This window comes from Simochromis diagramma, unplaced genomic scaffold (assembly GCF_900408965.1).
Source record: "Simochromis diagramma unplaced genomic scaffold, fSimDia1.1 OVJJ01000377.1, whole genome shotgun sequence".
In the NCBI taxonomy this organism is placed as follows: domain Eukaryota; kingdom Metazoa; phylum Chordata; class Actinopteri; order Cichliformes; family Cichlidae; genus Simochromis; species Simochromis diagramma.
Genome location: NW_024387037.1, coordinates 764804 through 777909, shown reverse-complemented (window position 1 = coordinate 777909; position 13106 = coordinate 764804). Strand labels below are relative to the sequence as shown.

Sequence of the window (13106 nt, the reverse complement as noted above, 5' to 3'; positions counted from 1 at the left end):
TGTTGACCCATCTTCTGTCACCTGTTACTAAGTAAACTCAAATGCCACAGGTTGCAACAAGAAGCTGAATACATTCAGGCCTTCACTCAAGCCTGTTTCTAGATTACATGTACTATATGTGTTATAAGCGTGTATGCAGTTTTAACCTTCTGTTGCTCTAAGTCACCTACACAATAGATTGCCTGGACATTCGCGCCAAACAAAGCTTGAGACCTTTAATGACTGAGCTTTAACTCTTTAATGAGCACAAAATGCCATGTGTATACAATGGTCTTAGCTGTACCTGTAATAAAAAGGTTAATGTAAAGTCAGCAGGTTTATAAACATCTTAATGCAGTATCAATACTATAGATTATATCATTAATGATGCAGAATATATTGTAGCCATAAAATAACTGAGACTGGGTGGCGCAGGTCTGAATCCTTCACCTTGCACCTGGTGCAGTGAATCTTCCCTGCTCGCGTTCCCTCTGTTTTCTTGACACTCTTCAGTGTACCCTTTCACATCTTTTCAAGCAGACACTTCTGCTTCTTCAGCTGTTTTCGGCAGATAATTTCCGCTACACGGCAGTCACGCTGCATTTTCGCAGAAAATGCAACTTTTTATAGTTTTAATTGAAACGTAAAAGAACATTTGATTATTATTTTTCATTATATTATCTTCCTGGTTATGAAATTAAATGATAAACACAAATTAAATAATTCTGAATTGTATTTTATTTATTTTAATTGACCATCAGTTGTTGAGTATATTCAGACACTGGTACATTATTATAATGCATGTGGAAATTTTCGTTATCTGGACCTCCTTAAATTTTAATTGAATGCCGCTGACCTAAAGGGGCATTCATTCAGTCTAACTCTTCCTTGTTGGATCTAATGAATGAATAAACACTTTTCAAGGAAACAGATTCTTTAGTGTTCCTTTCTTTGCTTTTCAACCATGATCTATGTGCCTTCTTCAAGATGGATTTGAAGAAGGAGACAGCTCTTTCACTGTTTTAGTTTTTGCACGCTCTAATACAAATGAACACATCAAATTCAACATGTACTAGCATCTTGTGATAATCCCTAGTCATAGGAGTGGAGTACACCTTTCACCTTTCATTTTAGGGTTAAGAATAGAGCATCTCGAATAGTGCCCTGCTTGATGAGGACGTATAAAAACCTGAAGTTTTCATGAGACAGCTGGGGAGTTGGCCTTTTGATAATCATTTGTTAGTAACTGGGCCCATTTGGCAAATGTGACAGCAAGTCAGTCTCTTGAGGATGTGCTGTCGGATCTCATTGGTCCTGATGCCGTAGACAACTGGGTTGAAACAGCTTGGAAAAAGCAGGTACATGGTGCTGAAGAAAACTCGACTGGCTGCAGGGAGGCCGTTTCTGATCCGATATGAGAGGAAAGCAGTCAGAGCCAGAATGAGGCTGACTGTGATGACCATGATGTGAGTGATGCAGGTGTGAAGTGCTTTTACACCTGACCTGCTGGACTTCAGCACAGAGCTGAATATCACCACATAGGAGGCAGCGATGAAGACAAAGTCAAGAACAGGAATGAGAAACACGGCCATCAAACCCACGAGGTTATTGATGGTGGTGCTTCCACAGGCCAGCTCCACCAAGGCCATGTGCTCACAGAAACAGTGGTTTATCACATTTCTCAAACAGAATGGCAATTTTCCAGCCAGACATACAAGGAGTGTGATCATGAGAACATTTCTGACAACAAGTGGTATTAAAAATGCAATGAATCTCGATAAGATCATGTGATTGTGGTAGTAAAGGGGTGTGCAGATGGCAAAGTAGCGATCCAGAGCCATCCATACCAGCAGAGTGGACTGAAAAGTTCCAAAAAAGTGGATGAAGTGCATCTGAACAAGACAGCCGATGAGAGAGATCCCCCTCCAGTCGAACAGGAAGCTCAGCAGCATGTGGGGAACAAAGAATACAGGGAGGCTGAGGTCAATGCACGCCATGCTGGCAATGAGGATGTACATCGGCGAGTGGAGGCTTCTCTGTGAAACGATCACGTACACCAGCAGGGAGTTAGCAAACAGTGACACAACAAACATGAAGGAGAACGGGATGAAGAGGAACGGCCTCAGCTTTCCAAGTTCACTAAAGCCATCCAGGGTAAAATGTGTGTGCAAAGAGACGTTCTCCATGCTCCCTCTTTCCTAAAAGGTTTTCCGTTCAACCAGCCTGAAAACAAAGAGAAAGAAACCTTTAACCTCCACCGGTTAATTAAACCTCCATTTGGTGATATACAAATAAAACTGAACTGAATGTATTTAGACAACATTAAAGAGCAAACAGCATCACTGAGATATTAAATGATGTCAATGATGATCTATTAATATTAACACTATATTAACACTACAACACACATCCTGTATGAAACTCTTCAAGCTGTTAAGATGAATCATTAGTTATGTTGTGTTGCTCCATGTGCTAAGTGATGTCCATGTGCAGTTGTCTGCTCTGTAACATGCATTGTGTAAGACATGGTAGCAGTGAATCATTTCCTCTTGCTGAGCTTTGTCCACTGACAGGGAAAACAGAAATATTCGAGGGGAAGCACGGAGGTCTACTTCACAATGGCTAGGTTTTACTTGAAAACAACCTGAAAACAGCAGCATTCAAAACATTTTCAAGCAAATTCTTAACATGAAATATTATCAGCATCATAGTGAAAAGAGAGCTGAGCTCGAAGAGAGACAAACCTTAAGCAGACATGAACTCAGCCAATGCAGTGAGATAACTTCTTGTCTGCTTAACAGCAAATACCTGCCAGAGAAGAAATATAAGAAATGAATGGCATGAAACATTTCTATAACGAGACATGAGAGGGCTGGACCAGGTGACCCTGAATCCTCCCTTAGTTATGCTGCAATAGACGTAGGCTGCCGGGGATTCCCATGATGCACTGAGTTTTTCCTTTCCAGTCACCTTTATAACTCACTATGTATTAACAGACCTCTCTGCATCGAATCATACCTGTTATTAACCTCTGTCTCTCTTCCACAGCATGTCTTTATCCTGTCTTTCTTCTCTCACCCCAACCAATCACAGCAGATGGCCCCGCCCCTCTCTGAGCCTGGTTCTGCCAGAGGTTTCTTCCTGTTAAAAGGGAGTTTTTCCTTCCCACTGTCGCCAAAGTGCTTGCTCATAGGGGATCATATGATTGTTGGGTTTTTCTCTGTATCATGAAGCACCTTGAGGCGACTTTTGTTGTGATTTGGCGCTATATAAATAAAATTGAATTGAATTGAATTGACCATGACAGTGAACTCACCTGGCAGTTCATATGGGGACTTAATGATGAGGATGTGTACGCGAGGATCTCACCCATGAAGCCCCGGCTGTTGAGTTTCCGTGAGCTACAGGCTGAGCTCCGAAATCTAGCGAAAGAAACAAAAAGATTCCAGCCTCAAAACAAGTCAAAGAAATTAGCATTGAGCCAGGAGGAGCAGATGGCCGAGTTGAACCACCTTGAATCGAGAATTGCTGCTCCATCCTCTGCCACCCCGCTGAGAGTCCGACCACCTCCTGGGGCTACAACCCCAATGTCAGTGGTCACATGCTACCAGTGTGGGAAGCAAGAACATATAGCCTGGGTTTGCAGAGCAGTGCTCCCAGGGCCTGATCAGACATGGACACACGATCCTCTCAGCGAGGGTGGTTGCACTTTTCTCCTCTCCTTTCCCTTATCTTCCCTGCTTAGCCTCTTATGTGCTTGTCTTGTCTCGTGTTTTTTTAATTACTTTTTCCCTGGAACACTCTCTCACAGTCTGTTCTCTCAAACCTAAAAGAGGAATTATGGATTTGATCAACTGGTCCCTGAATGCAATTGACACCCTTTTCTCAACGAGAAGTCTGGGCACGGGTGAGCCTGAGTGTCCTGGAGGGACTTTCCCTGCCGGATACATGATGGACGGGTGGCAGAACTGGAGGGTCGTGTGCCTGGCGGGACTGTCGATCGAAGACGCTGAAGATATCTACCTATTCGGAACCATGGTAACAGGGTTCTTGCTGAGTTCTTGCTGGTTCTTCGGAGCTGGCTTGGCCCTGGCTTATCGAAGTATTAAGAAAGCGGAACCGGCTGTTCAAACCCCCACAAGGCTGCCCGCTGGGATTGAAACGATGGGAGAGGCGTGAGTTCTCAAAATGGGCTCATTGAGTGCACCACGGATAAGATCTTGGAGAAGCTTACGGCTGCTGTGAATACTCAGAATAACACCTCTGAGCGCAAATTGGATCACATCTTGGAGAAGCTCACTGCGGTCGTGAGTTCTCAGAATCGGCTCTTTGAGCACAAGAATAACAACATCACGGAGCGTAAGTTTGATTACATCATGGAGAAGCTCACGGCTCTCCCACGGGAGATTGAGAGACCAGTGTCGGACTGTTAGAACAGCTTTGAAATTCTCATGAGCTGTTTGCACTAAAGTAAAAAGCACCATCACTTGATGCGGCTACCCCTTCGGCCCCAGCTGCGGTCTCAAGGCTGGAGCCGAACAAAAACACCCTGATAACAAACTGTGGTTAGACTGTTCTTCCCATTCTATGCAAGCTGGGTTGGCTGGAAGACTGTTTACTTAGCCTGGCAGGGCGAAGGACCCTGTCTCAGCTGAACTCTGGAAACACACATACACATACACTGATACACATTCACTCATCCCCCTCCCTTTCCAAACGCCTTCGATGCTTATTCCCTCCTGGAGAACACGGCGGGTCTGGGCCCAGCGCTGGAATAATAGCGCAGGGCAGGATGGCTGCTGTGTTTGCTTCGGATTACTCCTCACCCCCTACCCACCCCTGTTGCTTGTCACGTGCTCCATAATGTTGTGCTGTGGACATTTATGTGCTTTTTGTGCAGAAGAGTTTTTTGTTTTCTGTTCTCATGCTGTCCTTCCAGGAGCCCAGCATGAGTAGAGGTCTCTTTTTTTCACTCTTGGACTTTCCCATTGTAGTGTACATTTCAGTGTTTTTCCGTAATACTACCGATCTCCGACCTGTCTCCCCATGTGATGTCTTTGTTGTGTATGTAAGGTCGGGGGGGTGTCCCATTTCACTGCAGGGCAACTTGCATGTGACAAATAAAGTTCTGATTGATTGATTGATTGATTGATTGATTGACACTCATTCAGCTCAGCCTTTAAACAGGTAAAGCCCATGGTCACCGGGGCAACCATGGGCGAGCAGCAAGTCACCACACTGCAGGTGAACAAAAGTGATGAAGGAGAGAGCACTCCCCTAGTGGGTCCCAGGAATGAGGGGGAGGTGGGAGTCAACGGAGTGAAGTGCAGGGCACTCATCAACTCTGGCTCCCAGATAACCAGTATTACACATCAGTACTGGCGTAGCCACCCCACCCTCCATAAACAAAAGCTACAGCCCTCAAAGGTACCCATGGAAGATGCAAGTGGCCAGAGTGTCACCTACCATGGTGCGCTACACATCAACCTGAAATTGATGGAGAGAGAGTTTAAGGGTGTGCCTGCTTTTGTTGTCACTAACTCAGAGTACCGCTCCTCTGTTCCCCTGCTTGTGGGAACTACAGGGAGTGCAGAATTATTAGGCAAGTTGTATTTTTGAGGAATAATTTTATTATTGAACAACAACCATGTTCTTAATGAACCCAAAAAACTCATTAATATCAAAGCTGAATGTTTGTGGAAGTAGTTTTTAGTTTGTTTTTAGTTTTAGCTATTTTAGGGGGATATCTGTGTGTGCAGGTGACTATTACTGTGCATAATTATTAGGCAACTTAACAAAAAACAAATATATACCCATTTCAATTATTTATTTTTACCAGTGAAACCAATATAACATCTCCACATTCACAAATATACATTTCTGACATTCAAAAACAAAACAAAAACAAATCAGCGACCAATATAGCCACCTTTCTTTGCAAGGACACTCAAAAGCCTGCCATCCATGGATTCTGTCAGTGTTTTGATCTGTTCACCATCAACATTGCGTGCAGCAGCAACCACAGCCTCCCAGACACTGTTCAGAGAGGTGTACTGGTTTCCCTCCTTGTAAATCTCACATTTGATGATGGACCACAGGTTCTCAATGGGGTTCAGATCAGGTGAACAAGGAGGCCATGTCATTAGTTTTTCTTCTTTTATACCCTTTCTTGCCAGCCACGCTGTGGAGTACTTGGACGCGTGTGATGGAGCATTGTCCTGCATGAAAATCATGTTTTTCTTGAAGGATGCAGACTTCTTCCTGTACCACTGCTTGAAGAAGGTGTCTTCCAGAAACTGGCAGTAGGACTGGGAGTTGAGCTTGACTCCATCCTCAACCCGAAAAGGCCCCACAAGCTCATCTTTGATGATACCAGCCCAAACCAGTACTCCACCTCCACCTTGCTGGCGTCTGAGTGGGACTGGAGCTCTCTGCCCTTTACCAATCCAGCCACGGGCCCATCCATCTGGCCCATCAAGACTCACTCTCATTTCATCAGTCCATAAAACCTTAGAAAAACCAGTCTTGAGATATTTCTTGGCCCAGTCTTGACGTTTCAGCTTGTGTGTCTTGTTCAGTGGTGGTCGTCTTTCAGCCTTTCTTACCTTGGCCATGTCTCTGAGTATTGCACACCTTGTGCTTTTGGGCACTCCAGTGATGTTGCAGCTCTGAAATATGGCCAAACTGGTGGCAAGTGGCATCTTGGCAGCTGCACGCTTGACTTTTCTCAGTTCATGGGCAGTTATTTTGCGCCTTGGTTTTTCCACACGCTTCTTGCGACCCTGTTGACTATTTTGAATGAAACGCTTGATTGTTCGATGATCACGCTTCAGAAGCTTTGCAATTTTGAGACTGCTGCATCCCTCTGCAAGATATCTCACTATTTTTGACTTTTCTGAGCCTGTCAAGTCCTTCTTTTGACCCATTTTGCCAAAGGAAAGGACGTTGCCTAATAATTATGCACACCTGATATAGGGTGTTGATGTCATTAGACCACACCCCTTCTCATTACAGAGATGCACATCACCTAATATGCTTAATTGGTAGTAGGCTTTCGAGCCTATACAGCTTGGAGTAAGACAACATGCATGAAGAGGATGATGTGGACAACATACTCATTTGCCTAATAATTCTGCACTCCCTGTAATGTCCTCCGTACCTCCAGAAGCCACCTCCAGGCAACCTACGGCCAGCAGTTCCTTCTCAAGGTCAAGGAGACTCGTCCGGAGTGGTACACCTCGCTACTAGAGATTGGGAGCGCTGAACAGTGTGATATGGATGACACAGTGGGACCCGTTGTTTACACTGGCCGTAAGATACAGATTCCAGCAGTGAAATAGATGGATTTAATGTGCAAAATAAAAGCCTGACCGCAAAGAAAGACTTATACAGACCTAAATGAAGGTCACCCCTCCCTGCAGCTCACCCAAGACATTCTGGTTGCCAGAGTTCTTGCTGATGTAAAGAAAGGACTTGCCACTATCACCCAAGATGGCGCCCGTGTGTTCGGCTTGCCGTCTCTGTCTACATCCTTGTCTTCTGTTGTTTTTTGTCCTTCCGCTCATATGCTATTCTGATGGCTTTGCTTTGATTACCTATGACCAGCTTACTCTTTTAAGTCTTCGCCCACTCCATACTTATGGGCCGGACCGCTACAGGCCGGAACCGTGTTGGAGCGTCAGTGATACCATCTCAACGTAGACGGATTCTCGATCTGGTTCACGCTGTTTACCTTTAGACTGCTCAATCATCGATGGATTTAACCTGCTGAAAGTCAAGCATACCCAGCCCTTCCAGTGACCTGCTCGTCGGCTCGACTTTTATCATGAATGACTTTTTTACCACTACGTGTCTGGATTTACTGCTCCTGACGGAAACCTGGATTCGTCCTGGTGAGTCCTTTCCCTTTTCTGAGCTCCTTCCCCCAGACGGTGCTTTTTTCAGCTCACCGAGGCTTTCGGGTAGGGGTGGAGGACTTGCGGTGGTCTTTAGGAATAAATTCGGGATACGGCAGCTGCCCCCGCCTATGTTTGCTAGCTTCGAAGCACAATTATTGGAACTTGCTGGTCCCCCCACTGGCTCTTGGTGTTGTGGTCTACCGTCCTCCGAAATACAACAAGACTTTTATCAATGATTTTGCTGACTTTTTAGGATCTATTTGCTTAAATTATGACCGTCTTCTTATTGCTGGTTAACATTCATATCTGTTGTAAAGACGACAGGCTTGCCAAAGACTTTTTGGTTTTAGCTGATTCTTTTAATCTTACTCCGTGGGTAAATGCTCCAAACCACTCTAAAGGTCATACACTTGATTTGGTTTTCTCTCATGGATTGGACATTTGTGTCAGGGACACTATATTATACATATATTATATACTATACATATACTATACACATATTCTCCAAAACCTTTGATGAGTATCTGGAAAGACTGCAGCTGGTGTTCGATCGGCTTCGGGAGCTACTAAGCTACTAAGTGCCAGCCTGTGAGAAAGGAGCTTCAGTATTTGGGTCACTTGGTGTCTGCTGAGGGGATCTGGACAGACCCAGAGAATATCAGCAGGGTGAAAAATGGCAGTGGTTTGCATCATATCTATCTAATAGACTCTGATTTGTTCATGTAAATGGAGAGTCCTCTTGTCATGCTTGGTGCTGTGGCAGGCATGATGTAGGACCCAAATGCAGGCTCATAAACAGAAAAGTAAACTCAAAGAGCTTTATTGCTGCACATGCAAGAGCCAAATATAAAAGTGCTAACCCAAACTAGAAACATGGAACTAAAATTAGGAAACTGGGAAAATTACAACGGACAGAGGAAAACACAGAGCTTATATACACACCACTACCACTCAGTAGTGAGGGAATAGGAAGCAGGAGAGAAACACAGCTAGGACTAATCTGATGTAACAAAGTGAGGAGGAAGCAAAACTGAAAACCCAGGACACAAGACCTTCAAAGTAAAACAGGAAATACAAGACAGGCACAGAAAAACCAACTAAACAAGGAGACAAGAGTACCAAATGAGACATGGAGACATGTCTAACTGGGGAAACGCAGCAGCGCACATGGAGACTCATACACCAGCATTTCACCCACATTTGCAGCTAAAAACAGACCTGCAATACAAACTTATTCGGGAGCAGTGTGTGAATAGAAAGTCTGATAATATTGAGCCCACACCCCCCAGTTTTTAACAAAAAGACTGATTACACAACAACAGCAGTGATGGTGACACTGGCACAGTTTAACGTTGAGGCGGAGTCTGTTTATGCACCATGACGAGTAAAGAGGCGGAGCTGTTACTGGTTGAGTGAAAGAAAACAGTCACAGTCCCTGTGATCACCATTAAAATCTTTACTGGGTAAAAGCTTGTGTGAGTCCATCAACAAAGCCCCTGATCAACAAACTCTGACATGAAGAAAAGCGAACTCTGTAGCTGCTCCATCCACCGCTGTTCATTTTACAAATAATCTGCAGTAAAGCTCCAGAAGTTGTATTATAGGGAGCCCCACAGGGGACATGGGAGAAAAAAAAAATTAAGATTTTAGCCGCATTCTTTGGAGGCCGCCAGCTCGAAGCCGACCGGGAGGTCAAGGCACGATGTGCCGGGAGAGCGGTGTTCCTCCCGGCTGTAGTAGGTCTCGACCTCCCGTTAGCTTCGAGCTAGTGGGTATCAGATCTCCGAAAACGTCGGAGCACTTTTGCAAATATGTGATGTCTTGTAAACCGAGCAGGTATCTGACGTTTACACAACTACATTCACGCCTCAAAATATCTTAAGAGTGTATTTTGTGACCCAGAAAGAGTAATATTACAACTAAGTAGCTGCCGCCATTGTTGGAATTCAACTTTTGCGAGATCTCGCAAAAGTTTTGCGAGATCCCGAATTTGTTTTGCGAGATCTCGCAAAAGTCCATCTTAATTTTTTTTTCTCCCATGTTCCCTGCGGGGCTCCGTAGTATTAAAATACACGAATGCATTGATAACTTAGTCTGATGCATGTTTAAATTACACAATTACCTAATGAAGCCTGAAGGACGCTGTCCAATTTTACATGGAAGCCATCAAGGGGGAGCCTAAAGGGGGGCATGCGGTGTACTAGACCATATTTCTTTCAAGGTGAAATTCTATTAAATAGTATCTAAATTAAATCGTGGTAATATTTAAAAATATAAAAATTAAAGCTTTTTTCAAAATCTAATAAAGCCATTAAAAATGTACACGGGCCAGTAAAACTCTGAGTCACTGACCTGAGGGATTTTAGGTTGGAAACAGAATTATTGTTAATATTAATGAAGATATACACCATCATAACATTTGTTTTCAGCATCAAAGCACAGGGCAAACTTCACAATGCTGACACACTCGCTTTTCTTCATTGCAGCCATCACATTCTCCTTTAAAGGACACGAACAGACTCAAACTCATTTATTCAGGCACACATTTAAACATGCATGCACACATGTAAGAACACAGAGTAAAGATTCATTTGTTATGCCTTAGTCTCGGCTGCACATTTATCTTATCTTATTTGACCCTACTTGAAAGTATTTATTTATTTTTGCATTTAAGAAAATGTTTTATTTAAAAAATTTAATCTAATAATGACACGTGAATCCAAATGGTTTGTTTTGTTTCTTTTTGACAAATGAGCAGTTAATTTTGAAAGACCTGTATTTTTTTTAAATCAATCAATTACTAAAATAATCGATAACTGCAGTCCTACTATGAACCACTAAAAATATTTTTAGGAAAGCACAGTAAAATGCATGACGACGACCATGCAACATTCAGCATTTATTTGTTTGTCTGCCAATAATAAGACATGAATATTAACCAGTGTGACCTTTCATAATGAGGTCACACTGCTGTGGGCGTCTTCTAAACGTTTTAAAGAAGCCTAAGCAGAGTTTCAGCGGCTCCAGCAGGCTGAAGCTGACTCAGACTCACTGAACGTCTCAGGCTTCGAGTTGTAAGTTGTGACTGGTTGTTGTTTCAAATTGGGCTTCAAATTTTAGTTCCACGTCATGCAAAACAAACACAAGTTTGAAAGAGCTGCCTTACAGCTTCCAGTCAAGTCAACACCAAAATGCAAAGAACTGTTTTTTTCGTGTGAACAATAGTAACTGAATGAAAACAAGGCTCATGAAAAATTCCACACAGCTTTCAGATTTCATACTTGGTGCCTACTTTGACGGTGGGACTTTCAGGTACTTATATTTCACTATTGTCATGTCTCTGTATGTGTTTATATTTGGATCTAACCTGCTGCTGATTGTGGTTATCTGTGTGAACAGAAGCTTACATGAACCTATGTACATGTTTCTGTGCAGCCTGTTTGTGAATGAGCTGTATGGTAGTACAGGGCTGTTTCCATTCCTCCTGGTTCAGATCCTCTCTGATGTTCACACTGTTTCTGCTCCTCTCTGCTTCCTGCAGGTTTTCTCTGTCTACTCTTATGGAAGTATAGAGTTTTTAAACTTAGCAGTCATGTCGTATGACAGGTATCTTGCTATCTGTTGTCCTCTGCAATACAACGAACTGATGACATCTAACAAAGTTACTAAACTCATTGTAGCGGTATGGTCACCACCACTTCTTGTGAATTTCCTGACACTGCCTTTGATCGTTCCTTTAAAACGGTGTGGAAACATTATAAACAAAGTGTACTGTGACAACCATTCCATCGTGAAGCTGGCCTGCTCTGACACCACACTGAATAACATCTATGGACTCACTGTTAGTGCCTTGTCAGTCTTTGGGCCTTTAATTGTAATCCTGTACACCTACACGCGGATCCTGAAAGTCTGTTTTTCTGGATCCAAACAGACTCGACAGAAAGCCGTCAGCACCTGCACGCCTCACCTCGCTTCTCTGCTCAACTTCTCCTTTGGAGCCTGCTTTGAAATACTGCAGAGCAGATTTAACATGAACAGTTCACCAAACATGTTGAGGATATTTCTATCACTTTACTTTCTGACATGCCCACCGCTCTTCAACCCTTTAATGTATGGACTGAATCTCTCCAAAATCCGTGTAACATGTAAAAATCTTGTAACACATATAATTTGTTAGTATGAACTAATACATTTTGAGATTTTTCTTTATGTTATTGGACCATTTTATCTAACTGTGTAAGTATATAGTGTATTATAGTATATAATATACTATTATAAGTGCTATTAGTATATTTACTCATACTGAACTCCAACCTGATTTAGTTTTGTTAATACAAACTCAGAATTTATTGTACTAAAGTGAAGCTGTATGAAACTTCTGTGTATAACTTTAAATTGTTTATAGGGTCAACAAAATTTAAAAGCATTTTTTTCACAGTCCTGGTGACACATTTTTCAAAGATATATTTTTACAAAATGACTCCTGAGTTCATGTAAATATATTTTAAACCTATATTAAAATGTACGTTTTCTCCTTTAATCCTTCCTGTCGTGTTCGATTTACAACTTAAAACACTCATAAATATTGTGTTTTACATCTGATTGCCCCAAGGCCTTATGACATCCTCCACACTATGCACTTGAACATATAAAAGTGATCAGCACCTCTTTCAGTGAATTTTGAGTGTTTTAATCAACTTTGTTACACCTGTGGTGTTCCCAGTCAAAAGTGATCGCAATAGGAAATGAATGGGAATGAATGGGAGTGGACAGTCAGAGGAGGAGAAGCACATTGGATTTTCATGAGTAAAGCTGCACTACCACTGGCATCTGGGGAAGAGAACACCATTGGGACTTTTTCACATTTAGAACTGTTTTTGGGGCACTGTAAATAAAATGTACTGTGTCCAGTCAATGAGAGACCGATGGCTGGGTCCTTTCTTCCTGCTAACCTTGACATTTCAGGGCTCTAGAGTGAGACCAATTTTTCAATGGTGCGACTAAAAAACATCCTAGTTCGCACCGGTGAGACCAACTGTTTGAGTAAAGAAAAAAAAAAGGAAAAGTTTCCGCAACTCTGAAAGTCTCCATGTGGTCAACCACAGACACACATTATGCCCCTATCGTGGTCTAAACCAATCAGATATAGTCAAGGGCGGGACCTCTCTGATTGGCTGTGGTCCAGTTGAAAGTGCAGGTGGATAGAGAGAGGTGAGTAGCTTGAATGAA

At 42.9% G+C, this 13106-nt stretch overlaps 2 protein-coding genes across 2 annotated transcripts; one reads left to right on the top strand and one right to left on the bottom strand.

Annotated features, from left to right (window-relative positions):
* Nucleotides 1–1137: 1137 nt before the first annotated feature.
* LOC120740886 (olfactory receptor 52K1-like) lies at nt 1138–2192 on the bottom strand. Its single transcript, XM_040043406.1, has one exon. It carries the CDS (start codon nt 2163–2165, stop codon nt 1212–1214), a length of 954 nt encoding a protein of 317 aa, XP_039899340.1. The 5' UTR covers nt 2166–2192; the 3' UTR covers nt 1138–1211.
* Nucleotides 2193–10944: 8752 nt separating this feature from the next.
* Nucleotides 10945–12054, top strand: LOC120740861 (olfactory receptor 11A1-like). The gene has a single exon (XM_040043357.1). It carries the CDS (start codon nt 11110–11112, stop codon nt 12052–12054), a length of 945 nt encoding a protein of 314 aa, XP_039899291.1. The 5' UTR covers nt 10945–11109.
* The last annotated feature ends 1052 nt before the right edge of the window (nt 12055–13106 follow it).

Coding starts and splice junctions, on each gene's coding strand:
- LOC120740861 (XM_040043357.1), top strand. CDS start 11,110: ATGAAAACAAGGCTCATGAAAAATTCCACACAGCTTTCAGATTTCATA.
- LOC120740886 (XM_040043406.1), bottom strand. CDS start 2,165: ATGGAGAACGTCTCTTTGCACACACATTTTACCCTGGATGGCTTTAGT.